The sequence below is a fragment of the Semicossyphus pulcher genome, unplaced genomic scaffold, assembly GCF_022749685.1.
Source record: "Semicossyphus pulcher isolate SPU_LCO1_2020_fin unplaced genomic scaffold, fSemPul1.0.p SCAF_21, whole genome shotgun sequence".
NCBI classification, from domain to species: Eukaryota; Metazoa; Chordata; class Actinopteri; order Labriformes; family Labridae; genus Semicossyphus; species Semicossyphus pulcher.
In genome coordinates this window covers 12,411,985-12,431,512 of record NW_027211695.1, presented here as the reverse complement: position 1 = coordinate 12,431,512, position 19,528 = coordinate 12,411,985, and the positions used below count along the sequence as shown (strand labels likewise).

Sequence of the window (19,528 nt, the reverse complement as noted above, 5' to 3'; positions counted from 1 at the left end):
CAATGAGCAGAACACGGAAGATTTGGCCCTGATACCTTCTATAGTTAGCAAGATATCCGCTAGCTACACAAGAGGCTTAACATGATTGGTGAATGACTCCAGAAGCTAAAGCGCTGTAGGACATTAGCCGACCCATTCCGAGACTAGGCTGCAGGCGACTTAAGCACAGTGCTTGCATTTTGCTTTCCGCTAAATGTTTATACGAACATGCTAACATGTTGACTATAACTATGCTACCAGGATGTTAAGTAGATATAATGTTTACCAAGTTCCCCATCTTAGCCTTGTAATGTTAGCATGCAATGATTTGCTAATTAGCGCTAAGCTGGTATTTTACTCAAATTATTGAACTTATTTAAATTCATCATCTTAGTTTAGCTTTTTTGTATGCTAACAATTGCTGGCTAGCATGAAATATAGCTGAGGAGGATGGGATTGTCATTAGATTTGCTTGTATTTGTTCATTAATTCGAGTACTGCATAAATTGATGTGTTACTGGATGAAAAGTAACAAGACAATAACTCTGGAACATGAATATTTGAAGAAATCTTTTTGCCAATCTTCCAATAGTTGATGAAAGACTTTTTCATTGCACTAGCAAGCTAAAGACCTTAAATATTGGGGTTACGCAAATAAATATTGAGGTGACACAGATTAAAATTATGAAGACAGCAGAAACTACTTTAAAAATCTGTAATAAATAAAGCTTTTAGATAAACATAAAAAGTAAATGTAATCTGGTGTGTGCAGTAAACAAACCTTAGCCGACCTCTGACCTTTAATACAGCTCCACCTTGTCTTCTGTACTGAGGTAACACCATCCAGACTGCAAGTTGATCAACACTTTTTTACACTTGACTAAGTCCACAGAAGAATCACTTCAAGAAGAGAGAGAGACAGGCGAAGAGACAGACAGTCTTTGTTGTGAAAAACTGTTACTGAGATGTTTGGTAAAAGGAGCCTGGATGCAGCATGTGTTGGTGTGTTGGTGTTGCCTGGTGAGTAATTGCTTCCCTTCAAAGCAATCTGAGCAACAGAACACCAAACAGACCAGAGTCCTATTCTAAAATCGCTCCATTTAAAGACAACCACACACACTGCATACTAATCCAAACTGTGGTGTGAGACCTGTTGATGAAACCTCTTTTACATTCTGATGTTTTTATGTTCGTCTTGAAGTATTCAGATAATTTGCCTGTTAAGGTACAGAAAACACACTGTATAATAAAATAAAAACAAAAATCAAATAAAGTTTGGTCCATTTTGTGCAAAAACGTAAACATATCTAAATAAATATATTAAAGATTGTTTTGTTTTTTAACAAAGAAATCAGTCAGTTTAATTTGAATATATTTATTTGGCATTTTTGTCTTACAAACATTTCAAACAAGATTAAAACCATTTGATAATTATGTACATTTTGGTCCTTGTTTGGCTTTTATACTTCAAATAAAAAGAAAAATCGTCTTTGAACCTTTAATTTTGGTCTATTTGCAGTCAACTCTGTTTCCAGACAGGATCATATATGTGATAAAGAACATATATGTTATGTGAATAAAAGATCACAAAATAATCTCTATGTTCAAAAGGAAAACTTCACAGATAAAACAATATACTCGATATTTTCCACCTTTTACCTCATCTAATGTTCTTCCTTTAAAAGATGGAGTGCACATTCTATTAAACCTCCAATGGCTTTTTCCATTTTTTGTTCACTTTCATGAGAAAACAGAAAGGTAGAAAGCTGGTACATGGCCCTTGAGTTTAGATTTATTTACTGTTTCCAAAGTCAACGTAAGGATCTTTTACAAAAAAATAAACAAAGAACATCAAAACAAGAATAAAATCTTAGATGTGGTTAAAGTTTAAACAATGGTAAACTGTTGTTCTGGAACTGTTTTCAACTTCTAACATCAAAGGAACAATAGTTTTGAACTTAGTGTAATTTCCCTTCAAGTTCCTTTAACAAGAAATCATTTTTGGATGACTAGCATTCATCACTAGCACTAGCATCATTTCTTAATTTAAAGGCTTTGAGACATTATTGCACAAACAGCATCCACAGTCATTGCATAGTTGTTATAAACACGAACACAAACATTCATACATTTTAACAAAACAGTCAGGTCATGGAACATTCCATCGTACAGGATCACATGAAGTATTAAAGGCAGAGGATCGTTTGGATAGAGTGCAAAGAGCGCAAGGACACTTAGCCGAACTTTTAAGCTTCACAAAGTTCTTCTTAGAAACAGCTTTTTGGAACAATTTGTTGAGATCCAATCCGTTATTTCGTCCACCAAATCAGGAACAACAACAGAACCACTGAACTTTTGGTCATAATCAAAAGGAAAAAGACACAAACGATGATACATGTAGTCCATATTATTAACTAAACTGGTTAAAAAAAGTTTTTAATAACAGCTAATCTATACGCATTAGTGGACCAGCATGGAAAACAGTATTATTATGGATTATGACGCGGTGAACAATGTGTAAAAAGGAATATATTGTTTTTTAGGAGCCTTTGGTTCTGTGAAGCTATCTGTAAAATACACTAAATTTATTATATCCGTCTATAAACTGGAATGTAAATGGAGTGTAAGTGGAGTTCATCAATGGGCACAATTTTAGCTTAATTATGATGCACAGCAAGTCGTGGTTTCGGTTTAAATTTAAAAGGAATGTATAGACACATTGTGAGATTAAACCAACAACAAATAAACCCTCAAACCTTGGCTAACGATTAAACATTCCTTGAAACATTGGCTACAACCACCATTTTTCACCAATGAACAAGGCAACATCATCGACATAAAGCAACCTTCTGTGGTTTGTAGCAAAAAATTGGTCTCATTGGTTTGATTAGTTTAACCACGAAGAGACACAGAGAAGAAAATGGACAGCAGCCAAACAGGCAAGTTCTGCTAAAGCTTAATCTGTTGCTAGCACATTAGCCTTACTGGACAGCATGAATTATGGATCCACATTTTAATCTGATGATACAGCACTGTCAACGGAGAGAGAGAGTAAATAAACGCTACCACTTTGAGAAGCATTGCCTTCAAATTTGGCTACAACCAACCGTTCTTCCACATAGATAAGGCAACATCATCGACATATAGAGACATATTTTGGCTCTTAGCAAATACAGGCTGTTGGGCTTCCTGCAATTTAAACTATTGAAGGGGAATTGCCAGCAGCCAACCAGACAAGTGCTGCTGAAAATAAATATGTGGCTAACAAGTTGTGAAAATTGACGCCATTTTCCAGCAGCAGTGACGACAGCATTTAACAGGAGTCACAGAAATGAACACTAAAACTTTGGCTGCTGATGTTACATTGTTTAAAAGTTTCCAACCAGCCAACCAGCTATTCTTTACAAACAAACAAGGCAACATCTTTTGGTTTGACGCAAATTATTGGTTTCAACAGGCTACTAAAGAGCAACATCCAACCATAAAAGTGCTGCTGAAACGATGAAACCATGCACCACATCTGTCCTCAACATGGCTGCAACCAACCTTTCTTTGCAAAGGAACAAGGCCGCATCATCAACGTACAGCAACATTCTTTGGTTCATAGCACATTTTAGGTTTCCACAGGTTTCTCGAGCTTCTTGTTTGGTAAACCAGAGATGTAACGGACCAACAAACAACCAGACAAGTGCAGCCGACACTCAATATGAAGGTGGGACGTGAAGTCTGTTGTTCAACATCCATCAACTGCCCAAATCTTTGGTCAAATTGTAGCTAGCGAGTTCTTGTGTTTGATAGCATTTTATCACAGTGAATAAAATTTCAGATCTTTTATACATTTAATTTGGGTTCTTTTTAACAAGGGTTTAGAAATACTTAAAGATTCAACTAAGATCTTTACTTTCTGTGACCCTGAGAAGGAAAAGACACCTTATTTTTTCACCCAAAAAAACGGGAGATTCTGACTAAATCAAAGTGATCTGATCAGCTTTTAGCTTCTGTAGAGAAGTCATATCACTCATTCTTGTTAAATATTTGCATCATAGATTGGTGACACTAAGAATTGCTTCTCTTACTTCACAAATAATCTTTGGCTGAAAACAAAGAGAGAAGATCTTAACCAGAGAACAGCCAAGTTTACGTTACTTAGCCCAGGAAGTGTTCATCATTTAAATGGACAAAAGTGACGGTCAGCACCGGCTAAAGATGTCAAACTCAAATAAAACAGAACTTGCTATCTGAAGCCTACTTTAGCTGGTGCAGGTTTGTGGACTGAACCAGCTCCTGCGGACTGTGATGCTGTTTTCCAGCAGTGCTGTTGAGGCACTTTTAGTTTCTGACTGCAGTGGCTGAGGATTTTTAAAGTTCAAAGGAAGGCTTAGTGCCTCACAAAGGATTAGATGGATTTACTCCCCGACACACTGAGACAGAGGCTGGAGAACCAGGAGGGGTACATATGACTGTGTCTCTGTTAAACAGGTCACAAGTGCTGCAAGTCTTTACAAGTACGATAATATGGAAAGAGAGTTCATTCCTAAGAGCCCTTTGTCTGAAGAATAATCGCAAGAGTTCAGAACGATGAACATTTTCCACACTTTATAAGACTTTCTTGAAAAAATGCAGAATTCCACCTTTTTTAAGCTTTTCCAGGAGGCATCTCAGGACCAGGAAAACCATCCATAATCCCAAATTATTCATTTCTAATCTGTATTTCCATTTCTGTGGCAAACAATCAGGTTTCCAGAACCTCCTAGAGGCTGGAAATTCATCTTAAACCCTCAAACTTAAATCCCATTCTTGTATAAATAAACTACCTACCTCCCAACTCTCCCAAATTCCCTCCCTAACTCTCCCCACAATTGCGTCCATTACTCCCGAAATCATAATCCAATTCCACGTGCGTCCTCTTTCCTTGTAGCCTTGTTTTGGTTGTGGTGTCAACTCTCCTCCAGGAAAGAGGGGGCGTCCGCTGCGCTGTTGTTGAGGTGTTCACCAGCCTGTCGGATGTTTTGCTCCAGGAAGCTGTGACAAGATAAACTGTTAGAGGCAACGGCACCGTGGAGCAGCAGCAGCTGGTTATGGAGGACTTTGACCTGCAGACAGAGAGCGAAAGTGATCTGTTAATTAGTTTTTGCCCTTCTTTTGCTTTTCCCATTAAGTAAATGATTGACAGAATCTAGTGTAGCTAAGTCATATGCCTAGATCTTCATCTTTTTATGGTAGTTCAGATGCAGAACAGAGCAAGCAACATGCAGAAAGACGGATCATGTCACACAAGAGCTCTTCAGGATACATGGAGGATAACATGGAGGATCCCTCTCACCTTGTTCTCCTCCAGCAGCTTGACTTTGACGGTCAGGTCGTCTCTGATCTTCTGGAATCGCTCCTTCTGGCCCTGAAAGTCTTTCTGAGCTGCCTCCAGTTTGGGCACTGTGTTGGCGTCCCGCGGCCCCATGTTCAGCTCCTCCAGGTCCACTCGGTATGCGTCGTACTCGATCCTGGAGGAAGGAGGATTAATGAGGTCATATGGGACCATTTTTCTTTCCGGTTTTTGGTTGTTCATCACAAATAAAATGATTTGATGCGAAGCCTAAAAAGTGAAATAAGTGTATCTAGCAATCTTTGGAATTATATAAGATAATTCACATACTTGGTACAGGTCTGGAAAACCACAAATCGAGAGGAGAAAACTACATTTCAGTGCAAGTGATTTTCACCTCAACATTAATTTACTTCATTTCCCAGAATGCCTTTCTGTACACCCCGACCTTCCTTGTCGTAGAATTGCTGTCTGGCTTATTTCCTGCTCCCGTGGGTCCAGGTATCCCACACTTTCTGATGTTAAACGCTTGAAATTAGCCGGGTATGACATCACATGACCAGCTGAAACAGGAAGTGTTTCCCACCCACCTGGCAGCCTCGTACTTCTTGGCGTTGATCATGGTGTCCTCGATGGTTTTATTGACCAGAGTGTTCATGTCGGAGGTGAAGGCAGTAATGGCCTCCGTCAGAGTCTCGCTACTTTTTGCCAGAAACCTCTGAGCCTCTGCGTTCAGACCAAACTCCACCTGACAGAGACGGAAAGACAGAACACCCTTGTGATTAACATAATTTGTCTGGACTGTTTAGCTGGACATGCTAACGTTTTTTGCACAGGGTTTACATTTTTCTCTGGACATCAATGTAACTGTTTTGTCAATGCTTCTCCTGATCTGCTCCAAAATGTAATCAGTCCTCCCCTGGCTCATGCTACACCCTTCCACCAATCAAAATCTTGCTAACGTTAACTTTGACAGCATCCAGGAACAGCTTCATCACAGACAGGAAATACCATGTAGTGGAATATGCAAGTAACCTGCCAATCTTCAAACTGATGTCATAAGTTAATGGCTTTGGAGACAGTACTCAGTTACTACTTTAGCTAGTTAGCTGGACATGCTAACGTTTTCAGCTAACGTGGTTTACTCTTTGCTACAGACACATTTGTTACAATTTTGTCTGTTTTATTGCCTGATGCTAGTCGGATCCTGATCCGCTACAGAATTTAATCCGTACTTCCTCCACCTATGCTACACCCTTCCACCAACTTTCATGAAAATTGGACCATTATTTTTTTGGAATCGTGCTTAAAAGTGCTGCTAACGTTAGCCTTACATTTGATAGTATCCAGGAACAGCTTCCAATGCAGAAGCAGATAAACAACTAAACTGTCCACAAATGGATGTCGTTAGTTAATGACTTAGGAGATAATACCCAGTTACTACTTAAGCTTGTAAACTAGTTAGAGGAATATGCTAAGGTTTACAGCTGGCGTTGGCGCAGAAAAACACATGGTTTACACTTTTTAGTAAGGTCTTCAAACTTTTCTATACGCTGTGCAATAGTTAAAGTTGCTAAGCTGTGGACAATGGCTCTTTGGGGGAGGAGCTTAAATACAGTGCCAGACCAGCGTTAAAAACAATAGTTGTACTGGCAGTAGTAGCAGTAGTTTTTTAGACTCACATAAAGCGTTGGTGTTTTGACCCTGAGCTCACTGAAGGCATCCCCAAGTGTCTTCTGGGTAACTGAGATCTGAGCGAGCTGATTGGCCAGTGTCTGAGCAACCTTGGTGACATTTTCGTAGCGCTGTCTGTCGTCTTTGAGCAGCTCGAGACGTCGCTCCAGGTCCAGATCAACCGTACGAGATCCACGACCGAGCTTCTCTGACAGAGCCTGCCGGGTGCACTGCAGCAACGGAGAGGAGGAATTGATCAGACCGATGTTTATTATTGATCAGATATTTAACCAATAAATATAAAGTCCAGTCTCACCTTGTAGGTGGTGATGCTCCACTTACGGACTTTCTGCAGCTTCTCGCTGGCTGGGTTCTTGTTATTACCTTGAATGACCACAGGTTCACTTCCTGGTTTCTGGGGTGTCTTGGGAGGGTCTGGAGGTAGGGTCAAAGGTCAAACACCATCAAATACACGCAGCCAAAGTCAAACTTCTCTTCAACTTTTCATTCCTTCACTAGTTTACCTTCACTCTCCTCCTTTTCCACTGTGACCTCAGGCGTGATCTCGGCTGGACAGGAAGTGACGTTGTTGTCGGTATGGTTGCAGTTGCTGTTAACTTCCTATTAAATGTGTAAAGCAGGTTAGACCGTATGTAAGTCAAAGAGGTTAATATTTTTGGTTCTGGGTTTTTCATATGAGCATTTAGTCAAGGTCACAGATCATCCAATCAGATCAAAAAGCATCACACTCATAAAAAAAATAGACTTATAGATCAGCTTTAGGGCCTTTTCTATGCTGGAGTTTCAAATTTACAACAGTCCCTGAATGCAGCGTGAGCCTCGATTCCTAGAACAAGAACATCATCAGTAACTGACAGTAAAGAGGTCAAAGGTCAGAAGTCAGAGCACCGTGACAGCACTCAGAGGGATCACCGTGGGAACAAGAGCTAACGGGGGCCAATCAGAACGTGGATCAAAAGGTTGTGAGGTTGCCACGGAGATGATGGCTCCCTGTTGTGATTGGCGGCAGGCAGAGAGGTCAGAGGTGAGAGGAACACTCAAGACAGGAAATGGTCACCTGACGCAGATAAGCGGTAACAACACACACACACACACACACACACACACACACACACACACACACACACACACACACACACACACACACACGTACACACACACACAAACTGCTGTCATCTACTATTAGCAAAAAAATAAATCCCTTCTCTGCCAATCTTCTTCTTCTATGTTTATATTTTTCTTTCCAGGAAGTGATGTTCAGGGAAGGTTTTTTAGGAACAACACACACACACACAAACACACACACGCACACACACCTGTAGAGGGCTCACCAGGTCGGAGGAATTTGGCTCAAAGTTGTTGTGTTACATTGAAGAGACAGCGAGGCATGTAGTGACGCAAAACCAGTCTATCTCACACATACACACTTATGCACACACACACTTACACACCTTTGCTCTTTCCAAAGGTTGGAGAAGCTGGTGTGTGACAGGTTTCCTCAATGGGCTCTTAAAGGAACAATCCGCCTCTAAACTCCATAAAAAGTGTGGCTCCTTAAATCAGCTAATTTCAGATGAGGTTTTCAACTGTGAAACCTGAATGGATGTTTTAAAGCCTGAAGATTTGGTTTCTCACTCACAAACACAGAAAACACTTAATTGGGCGAAAGTGTACAGGCTGAAACATTTTCTTTTCTACACCGAGTCAGTTGATAAAACCTACAGCCCTTTCAAACATGGCGTTCAAACAGAGGACAGACATAGGGCTGCCTGTGATTGTCAAATTTGTAGAATAGATATAGAGTGGTAAAAACAGTAACAGTGGAAGTTTTCACGCTCTCACCGTGGGTGGGGTCTCCTCCTCTTTGACGCCAGACGCCGGGGTGACGCCTTCTTTCTGCTCCGCCTCCTCCATCATCTGGCTCCTCCCCCTTCTCTTCTTTTACTGCCTCCTCTGGACAAAACAGAAAACATCAATCTAAAATTGTTCTTTTTTTCTGAGACAATAATCAACTTTTATCGCAAAATTGCTCATGTGTTTTACATTACATTACATTTTTAGCTTATTTAGTATTTTATGTTTAATATTTGTTGTTGTTTAGGATAAAAAGTTAGAAATATCCAACATAGTATTTTGGCATTAAACACTCAACCATGTCAGAGTAATACCTTGTTAAATTTATTGTTTAAACTTTAACACTTTCACATGTAAACTATAAACATATATATTATATTTATAACTACTTTTTGTTTATCTTTGGCTGTAACTGTGCCTAGCTGAAGAGCTGCTTCAGGACACTAACTTTGTGTAAATTGAACTGATGATCTCATTGTTGTTTCTGTGTAGTGTAACATCAGTGTGGTTAAACTGCAGCACCTAGTGGTGAACAGGAGGAAGTACAACAACTGCAGGAGGTCTCTGTTCTTCACATGTTGTTTCATTAAACCAGACTAACATGCAGCTAACAGGCTGAAATAATCCTGTGTATTCTCATGTCAGTATGAGGATTCATTTGTTTATCTTGAGTTACAGTGCGCTCTTATTTTAAAATAAAGGTTAAACCGAGATCGTTTTACTTCACTTTAAACACAGCATAATGAAAATCTTTCTGGATGCCAAACTACAGAGGATATATTTAGCTTTTTATCTGATATAACAACAAAATCTAAACATTAAAAGACACATTTCAGCTATTTTATGTGTTAAATGTAACATGACTTGCTGACGAGTGGGGTAAATAATTGGATACAAACATCATAAAGAATATAAATGAAAGTACATGTTGTAACTGTGATTATCTGTTTACATCGTTCAGTGGTAACTGATTACATTGTTCTCGTCCTTATTTGCATGATGTTCTTCCTCTGAAATTTGTATCCTCTGCAGCTGCTGCAGGTTTTTGCTCCCTCTGTTTCTCATTTGTTATACTGTTTTTTTGTTTGTCTTAAAGGCAGCACACACTCAAACTGTTCCCAACAGCAACATGAATAAGTTACAACAGGCCTATGACTCCTTTTCATGTTGCATCAGAGGATTTTGGTAGGTTCAGAGTCTGTTATCCTGCATCACAGGTCTAAAAAAGAACCTTTTACGAGGACCAAAATAACACCAGAGTCACTTTTATGACAGGAATATTTTAAATTTTAAGTTTATCTTTGAATTACTGTTCAAATGTCTGCTACAACTTTATTACTTTGGACAGGAAAAAGGTTTCCTTACAGGTTTCCTTAACTGTTTATGTGCAGTTTATGATGGATAAGAAGGCTGACCTTTGACCTCTTACAGGCCTGGACACATTCATGTTTATTATAAAGAAGCTCTGACACTGAAATCTTAACTATATTAGCCTAAAAGTTTGAAATACTCAACGTGAGTTAAGCTTCTGTCACTGAATGAAAAATACTTCTGCTTCTCAACAGGAAGATTCACTTCACTTCCACATAGAAAAAGGTGAGTAAACACAGGTGGGATTTATGTCACTGAGTCAATGGAGCTCAAGTATTTGTACTTTTTTAACTAACTGATGTCTTTCAAGAGATTTTCATTCAGTTTAGTGTCATATAGGAGGAAAGAAACTGAAAATATTCACAATTAAGAAGCTTGAATGAAAGAATTTACATTAAAAATACAATTGACTGATTAATTAATAAGATAATAGAGAGGACTTGGAAGTAGGCCTACAATATACCTGTAACATGTAGTGGAATCAAAGTTAAAAAAAGAAACATGTTGAGTTATGTAGGCCTATAAGTTCTTGAAATTAGTATTTGATTAAAGGTACTTTGCAGTTTTTAAACCAACGTTATGAAAGACATGATGTTCCCTTCTGAAGCAGGTAAACTCTGCTTCTTTTTGAACTTCTTCGACACTTAATAAACTGAGTAAAAAGTGTTTCTGAGGTTAATAAATCACCTGTTCTGCATGTTTAATGTGAAATAAACGGTGTTTTATTCCCTCCCCGTAACATTAATAAGGTGAAACAACAAACAGCAGCGCCCAAAGGTGACAGACAAAAAAACGTTCTTTTTTACCTTCACAGCTTTAAAAACAAACGTCTCCTTTTTCTTCTTCTTTCTTTTTCTTCGGTTTGTCTCTAGTCTTCAGTTAACTCCTCATATTTTAACTTTAAAGGCTGAAAAACTCAACTTGATTGAAAAATTGTGAAGTTGAAGCGAAGAAAAGTCAAAGGTACCCGGAAGTGTTTGCTCGCCGTTGGTTTCGCGGAGAGGATGTTCGATTGTGTGTGTTTGTTCGTACCGGAGGGGCGGTGATATCCACCAATCAGACAAGGTATATTCACAACAACAGAGAAAGTGACCACACTGATGTTACAACTGTATTTCTGATGATTTTAAGGTTGTTTTTGCTTCTTTTTTTTAAATGAAGATTTAAAGCTTTAAATTTGATGTGATAGTATAAGAAATAAAAAAACAAACACACATCATTAAAAGCTTAGCGTGCATGTCAGGGTTCAAGGTACGTCTTTATTGTCGCCCAACACAGGAAATGTTTTACAAATATTTCAAATTAAAATAAAAAATAAAATAAAAAGCAATAAAATAAGTAAAACAAACAGGAAAGTAGCAGAGAAGTAGCACTAAATAAGGAAATAAAAGGGAAAACTATAATATATTTACAAACAAAACAGGCCTTTACAGTTTCTTCTATAAAGTGATAGAAGGACCCAAATTAATTGAGGAAGTTTCGCTTTATATTAATACTCTGTTACGAAGTCCTAAAATAAATATTTCACCTTGTTCAGAGCAGAATGTGGTGTTTTATAGTTTATCACATCTTACAGTAACCTGTAAAGGATCTTCAGCTTTCATGAAGCAGAAACAAATTTAAATACAGTAAACTAAAAGAAGCTCGACAATGTACTTGAGAACAATACTTGAGTTGTAAACTCACTATCAGAAAGATTTGATCCCATAAACAATGCAGGTAGCTATAAGGAAACTGTAAAACATGTTAATGAGTGAGTTTCTTTTATTGTCTTGAGTTATCTGCTGCTTTCTCAGGCAGGTGCTTGAAAAAAATTTAACTGGACTTTGTCCATCCTTTGTATTTGATGTAACAATAAGAAGTAAAGTAAAATAAGTAAAAAATATTGATGAAAACACGTAATTTAGGACTACAAAATAACAATATATCAATTATCAACATTGAGGATTTCTTCAGACTTTGGCGTACTACACAATAAATCCTCCAGAGGACTCCAGAGAGACTCCAGAGTTTTTACTTCAAATTCTCAAATCTACATTCACCCCAACTTATGTACTTTGATTATTGGTCAAATAGAATAAACATAAAAGCTTTTTTTTACTGGCAGGGAATCCAGTTATTACACCTTAAATTAAAGACTTTCAAAATGGTTTAACTCAGTCACATGTCAGCTGTCGCCTTTGACCTCTTCACAGTCAGATGAGATATGTGCACAAACATAAACTCACATACAGTTTATACTTACTAAGTTAATGTTTTTTTTCTTCTAATACCAAATATTTATGTCTTTAAATATGTAATTTTAGAAAGGTTTGTTTCTTTTAAGTTTTAATGATTGTTAAATACATAACAAAACATTCATTTTTTCACATATAGAGAACTATTTAAAAACAGACGCCCCCTCCCCCGCAGAGAGGAGGTGGGACGAAGAACAAGGACAGCAGGTTTTTCTCTTCAACAAAATGACATTTCCTGTCAGAGCAGAGGCAGATGGCAGCTTTAAAACCAGTTATGAGAATTGACACCTCCGAACTGAAACATGCCCACTTCCTGTTAAAACACTCACAGAAAACATTCACCTTAGGCGAACAACCTGCAGTCAGAAAGGTCTCTAACATTTCCAAATCTAGGTCAAGTGTGAAAAACAGACATTTATAGTTTATTTTCCATGTTGGGGAAGCGAAATAAAAAATATCAGTAAACATGAAACAATAAGTAACTCTGTGATGGTTTGCTTTTCATCTTTAAGCGGATATCCTTTAATGTCACATCTACTGGCACATCTCCATGATCACAGCATTCGATGTTTGCCTCCTTTTCCTGGCCCGCAGTGCTGCAAAAAATATAAAAAAACAGAAAAAAACATAAAAAATAATTTTCAGTGATAATTGTCTAATTTAGTTAAGCTAGGTATATCTCTCCAAAGAAGGAACAGTTTGGAAAACATGCTTATTCTGTTTCTTGAAGAGTGTAAAACGGAAATATTTACCCCACTCCTAATGCCTGTATGTTAAAGGTATAATCTCGAAGATTTCATGTAAATAAATGTCTGTTAAGTCTCTATCTATCACCGAATGAGGTAACACAATGGTGATTGAGCCTATGGCCCAGTGATGAAAGCCTTTTAAAGTATATAGTATTATTAAAGACTAAGGTAAAAATTTACAAGGGACACCCAGTTAGTGACGCGTTTTCCATCACCCAGCAGTGGTTGGTCTGCCAGAGAGGGTAGGGGGAGCTAAGTGGCTTCCTTACCGGTCTCTGCAAGTGTTGCGAGTAAACAGTAATCTACTATGGCTGAACAAACAAAGAAAAGATCGATGACTACACACACACCTTTAAAAAATAAGTGAAAATCCAAAAAAACCCAAAAACAAATTGGACGTTTACATGAAGACAAACAGTCTAAAAACCATAATTGTTCTTTATCACCATAAGGAGCTGCCAAATAGAACAAAACTGAGAACTTCGAGATTATCAATTTCAATACAGAGTTACGTAAAACAGCCTATTAGCTTAGCTTAGCATAAAGACTGGAATCGGGGGTAAACAGCTAGCCTGGCTCTTTCCAAGGGTAACATACTTCGCCTTAGCTCTTCTAAAAGTTGCAAATGAACACATCATACATTGTTTTATTTAAGCCTTGTGAAAACAAAAGTATAAAAATAAACAGTATATACATGTAAAAATGGATTTACTTCCTGGTTTTGAAAAAACGCAACACTGCCTCCTCTTGGTCAGCCACTAGACTCAAAGTTTTGCCACTGGAATGTTGTTTTTTTGGAGTATTTACAACCCTTGAATATTTACACGACAAACAGCCAATGGGAGTACTCCTTCAGGAAAGGTGTAGTACTCCAAATGACCACAGATGGCAGCAGTGAGTTTGTCCACCATTTCTGATTGTCCTCACCTCTTGCTCTGTCTCTGCATATGAATCCCAGTAAAATGGTGGACAGCAGGTAAGGACTACCCACCACCAGGTGACGCACTACTATGAAGGGAGACAGCAGCGGAGCTGGAGGGTCCCGGCCTGCAGGGGGCGCAGCAGAGTGAAACAGTCTGTTCTGGTTAATCTGAGCTGACATAATACACTGTATAGGAAGTGAACGTAGAATCTGGATCTGACTGGAAAAGCTGATGTGGAGGTGCTTTAACCTGTGTTCTTTTTAATGGCCAGCAGGGGGCGAAAAGGAGTCTGACTGTATAGAAGTCTCAGTCTCTAGTTTCAAGTCTTTTTCAACACAACATGATGTTCATTTAGTCAATTATGCTCCCATTTAGACTCTAAGACCATAAAGCAGGGGAGGGTTTAGGGGCGAGGCTACCTGGGATTGACAAGTCACCTGAAAAATGTCCCTCCTCCTGGTCACTCATGGCTCCAGAAAACCAAGATGGCCACAGCCAAATTGTTAAAATAAGGCCTTAAAACAAGTAACAGTGGGTGACTTCCAAAGCTACATCAATTTTTTTAGAGATGTCTCGCAAGCTATTGGTAACTTGACTTTATATTAGTATTTTTTTCTAGAGCAGGAAATAATTATGACTAAGAAAGGTTAAATTAAAGTAAAAGTTTGTAAAATAAAACTTTTCAGGTTTAGCTCTCACCTCTGACCGTCAGCCTGCTCACTGGTGATTGATCATATCCAAGGATTTTACACCTGTAGAGTCCTCCATCAGACCTGGAAACACTGCAAAGAGTCATGTTTCCTGTGGCACTGCCCCCAATGAGGACATCATCTTTGTAGAAAGTTGCCTTTGGGCCCCAGGCAGACGTTTGAATTGTTTTACATCTGCAGCTCAGAGTCACATTGTCCCCCTCCGTCACAGGAAGTACCGGACTCACCAGGATCACAGGATCTGCTAAAGACAAAATAAACATCAAATATAAACAACTGGTACTAGTTCTAGCTCTTAGAATTAAAACTGAAAGACATTTCTTTAATTTTGGAATAAACTGTAACATAACTTGAAAATTTTTTTAAAATCCAGTGGACTGATTTCTATGTTAAGGACAGTTTATGCACACTCCCTCCAGCACTGACAGGGCTAACGTTAGCTTAGAAATGTTAAAGTCGAGCTGAAACGGCATTTCGAGAATATCTTGCTTCCGTATCGTGATGTATTTTCGAGTGAAACAGGACGTGCAGGCGGGACATATCATTAGAGGAATTTGATTTGATCGTTGAGAAGTGGGTGTTGACAGTCGTTCTCCACAGCGCAGTAGCTAGCTAACTGACTGAGCGTTCTTGGTGCTCTGCGGCTAAATGTTGCAGATTGATTGGTTGAAATTGGTTGGTTCTAGCTTACGTAAGCACACAAGATATTTTTTTTTACAGGTAGAAAAAATTATCGGATTTTGATATAAGAATACGAAGAAATGGATTTTCTGTATTTTTTTGGCCTATATTGTCAAATAGATGCACAATATTACCAGGGATGTGATCTAAAAGGATTAAAATTACATTTTTCATTTCACCTCGACTTTAACTAACTTCACCTGGCATCCAACACAAAGTCCAGCACAAAGCATACAAAGTTTTATTTAGTGTAGCTAGTCATGGCTAACAGGTATTTGAGCTCAAATGGGGGAAAACTAGTGTTAACTTTGGTAGCGCATTTGATTTATGATGATTTTGTTAGCTAAGCTGGCTAATGCAGAAGAATTCCCAGCTATCATAGCAAACTATTGTTTTGAATGGATAACATCAGGTAATTCTTCCATCCTCCTGGAGATGGCCTGGCTAGTAAATTAGCGTGCTTGCCATCTTCTAATTACTCATTAACATTATGAAACAATTAACTCCAAAACAATGGCGGGTAGCTAAGTTACAGCTAGCTAGTAGCTTAGCGAGCTCCCCAACCAACATTTCTCGCTTTTGTAGCTCTACCAAAATATTTTGAGATGAAATGTTAGCTAGCTAGCTTGCCATATTACTTCACAAGCTAACGTTAAGTTATATTAACTTTTAGATAATGACAAATGTTAATTTTAAGCAACAACAAATTATTAATTGTTACAAAGCAACTAATGAAATGTCTGTGTAATTGCTCATTTTTTTTGTCTGAAAACTTTTGTCTTGCAGGATTAGTTTGTTCTGTCTAACCAACCCCAAAACATTCAGTTTACAATTAAATAAAACAGAAAAGCAGGAAATCATCCCGTTTGAGAAGCTGGAAATAAATAACATTTCACATTTTTACTTTACAAATGACTTTTTGACAATTGATTCATCATCAAGATTGTTATCAATTAAATTTGTCATTATTATTTTGGAATTAATTTTTGTTACTGATTAAATGTTTTGACAAAATACTTAAAAACCCAATCAGGTACTTTCTTTCTTACGTCACTCCTAACAAGAATACGTATTGATGACTGAAATAAAACAGCTGATTTATATCTGCTATATCTCAATGTTTTGGCCTGTGTAAGTCATTGATTTCTCCTGCCTACCAGTTACGCTGATGTTGACACTGATGCTGGTTGCTCCCTGTCCGGATTCACACCAGTACTCTCCGCTGTCAGTGAAAGGGAAGGCAGCTGAGATGTAGCAGGCGAACGGACATGGAAGCACCTGTAATTAACACACAGGTACAATGGGCAGCAAACATTTCCTTTATCAGGTATGGCAAAACAAACATATTCACCATATTCTCATGGCGGCCATTTTTAGGAAGTCATGCTCAAAGTGGAAAGCTAAAATGCTGTTAATATGTTGTACTAAAGTGTCTAAGGTACTAAGTTATATATCATCATTTCGCCTTTTTACAGTTGTTTAGCAACTGCAAAGACAATGGAAAGTAAAAATTGAAAAAAGGACATCAGGTCATATTAGAAGACAAAACAACACATTTGATAACCCATTAGTGACCTTCACAACAGCAGCTAATGTTAGCATTCAACCACTTCTAGCTAACATTTAAGTTTTGATGGGAAATTTAAGCTTATATACCATATTGTGTCACCTTATCGAATGGTAATAGAAAGGGGATGAATGCTAACAACAGCCCCTTTCCAGCCAATTTAGCTAACAATAGCTAAATGCTAACATTAGCTGTTTTTTTTACACCTTTGATACCATTCCTGTTACATTATCAAATTGTAATGTTAGCATTCAGTCATTACTTATCTAATATAGCCAGGAAGGGGCTGAATGCTAACATTAGATATTTTATTTTAGTTGCTAACTGATCATAAATTATGTTTTAAGTTGAAATAATACACAATGTTCCTTTAGTTCCTTCGCAGTAGAAACATTTCTGTTAGCTAGCAATTCATGCCTTTCATACCATATTGTGTTAAATAATTAAATGGTAGAGTTAGCATTCAGCCCTTTCCAAATAGCTAGGAGGTGTCTGAATGCTAACATTAGCTGTTTTCTATTAGTAAAGCTAGTAAGTGGCTGAATGCTAACAACAGCTGTTTTTTATAAGTAAAGGTGGAAAATGGCTAAATTAGCATTACAGTTTTTTATTAGTAGCCATGTCTCTTAAGATTTTTCAGTATCTATTCAGTATGGTACCTAAAGTCTCTAAGAGTAGTGTTGGAGGTAGAGCCTTCAATTACCAGGCCCCCCTCCTCTGGAACAATCTACCAGTCAAGGTCCGGGAGGCAGACACCCTCTCTTCTTTTAAGAGTAGACTTAAAACTTTCCTCTTTGATAAAGCTTATAGTTAGGGCTGGCTCAGGCTTGGACCAGCCCATAGTTATGCTGCTATAGGTTTAGACTGCCGGGGGGATCTGACACACCAAGCGTCTCTCCCTCTCTCTCTCTATCTGTGTTTCTCTGTCTCTCTCTCTCTCTCTCTCTCCCTCTCTCTCTCTCTGTCATATTAATGCAGCTCATTAACTCTGTATCTTCTGGTCCCATTAACAATAATAACCATATATCTTCCCGGGAGTTCTTGTGCTCCCTTGTCTTGAAGGTTCCTGGGGATCGTTGCTGCAGACCAACTGCTGCTGTGGACCTGCTCGACTGCAACAACTACTAACATCAGCCTTCCCCATAGTATCATTATTGTTGCTGCTAATGCTAAATAGACCTGTTGACTTCAACTGTTACAATTACGATGACCTCAGCCTTTATCATTACTCTGCTTCTCTCGCTAATTTATTTATTTATTTATTTTGCTAATCTTCACCCTAGTCTACCACTATTATTGGCATTGTAACCATAAGTATGTGTCTGTTGTTGTTCATGTAACAAGGACATATGTTGTTGTAACAAAAACATATGTTGTTGTTGCTCTCTTTGCCTGTCTCTATCCTGCATCTCCTTCTATCCCATTTTCGGCCCATCCAGTCGACGCAGATGGCTGTTAAACATGAGTCTGGTTCTGCTCGAGGTTTCTGCCTGTTAAAAGGAAGTTTTTCCTTGCCAATGTGCCGAATATTGCTAAGTGCTACTCATGGTGATTCATGTTGGGCCTCTCTTTAAATAACATAACAAAGAGTCGGTTTAGACCTGCTCTTTCTGTAAAGTGTCTCGAGATAACTCTGGTTATGATTTGGCGCTATACAAATTTGATTTGATTTGATTTGATTTGATTTGATTTGATTTGATTTGATATCCACAGTTTTTTCAGTTGCTGCTCAATCTACAGGGGTGAAATGATAATTGTTTGTGCCGTGTAACAACATTTCACAGCAGTAAAGCATTAAAATGTCATTTGATCTTCCCACCCTGACCAAGACGTCAGAGGAAAATTGCTGTCATGTGAATATGGTCGATGAATCAAACATGATTTGCAAGAGAAACCTTTCCGTTCTTCGTCCTCTTCATCACTCTCCATCCAGTCACATGCTCCTCTTTCTCTTCCTCACAGCGCACAGAGAAACCTTCATGTTTAAAGAACTGAGATCTTTCAGGAGAGACAGTCACAGAGACTGGGGGAGGGATGAGATAGTGTTGAAATTATTAATAATAATATGTAGGTGTATTACTACAAGAAATAACCCATAAAAAGCCCCCAAAAAACAAATGGATAATAACAAAGGGACTTACCTTGTGCAGAACCAGAAATCAGATAATTCAGCACTAAATCAACTGGAAGAAAATACCACAGTTAACCTAGTCCTGTCAAAGTAGTAGTAATAAGAAGAGGAACAAATTACTTCATGTATAACAAAATGTAGAAACATAGAATTTAAAAAAGTATTTTCAGTAAGAAAACAAAAGAAATATCTACTGTAGTTTATAAAACAAAAGATATACATTTCACACGTTACTCACAGATAAGCAGAGAGACAGCTGACACCTCCATCCGGACCGGCTGCGCTCTGACAAAGTGACACCTACAGCACAC

At 38.2% G+C, this 19,528-nt stretch overlaps 2 protein-coding genes across 2 annotated transcripts; both read right to left on the bottom strand.

The window, feature by feature from the left end:
• Positions 1-2,126: 2,126 nt before the first annotated feature.
• LOC138601180 (arfaptin-1-like) lies at positions 2,127-11,176 on the bottom strand. Its single transcript, XM_069672759.1, has 8 exons — positions 11,026-11,176; positions 8,837-8,947; positions 7,498-7,594; positions 7,290-7,408; positions 6,982-7,203; positions 5,890-6,047; positions 5,303-5,477; positions 2,127-5,072 (listed from the first exon to the last, which is right to left on the bottom strand). The coding sequence occupies exons 2-8, from the start codon at positions 8,909-8,911 to the stop codon at positions 4,917-4,919; spliced, it is 1,002 nt and encodes a 333-aa protein (XP_069528860.1). The 5' UTR covers positions 8,912-8,947; positions 11,026-11,176; the 3' UTR covers positions 2,127-4,916.
• A 1,359-nt stretch (positions 11,177-12,535) lies between these two features.
• Positions 12,536-19,491, bottom strand: LOC138601074 (high affinity immunoglobulin gamma Fc receptor I-like). Its single transcript, XM_069672655.1, has 7 exons — positions 19,456-19,491; positions 19,228-19,269; positions 18,982-19,109; positions 16,677-16,797; positions 14,828-15,082; positions 14,133-14,252; positions 12,536-13,052 (listed from the first exon to the last, which is right to left on the bottom strand). Exons 1-7 carry the CDS (start codon positions 19,484-19,486, stop codon positions 12,991-12,993), a joined length of 759 nt encoding a protein of 252 aa, XP_069528756.1. The 5' UTR covers positions 19,487-19,491; the 3' UTR covers positions 12,536-12,990.
• Positions 19,492-19,528: the final 37 nt, after the last annotated feature.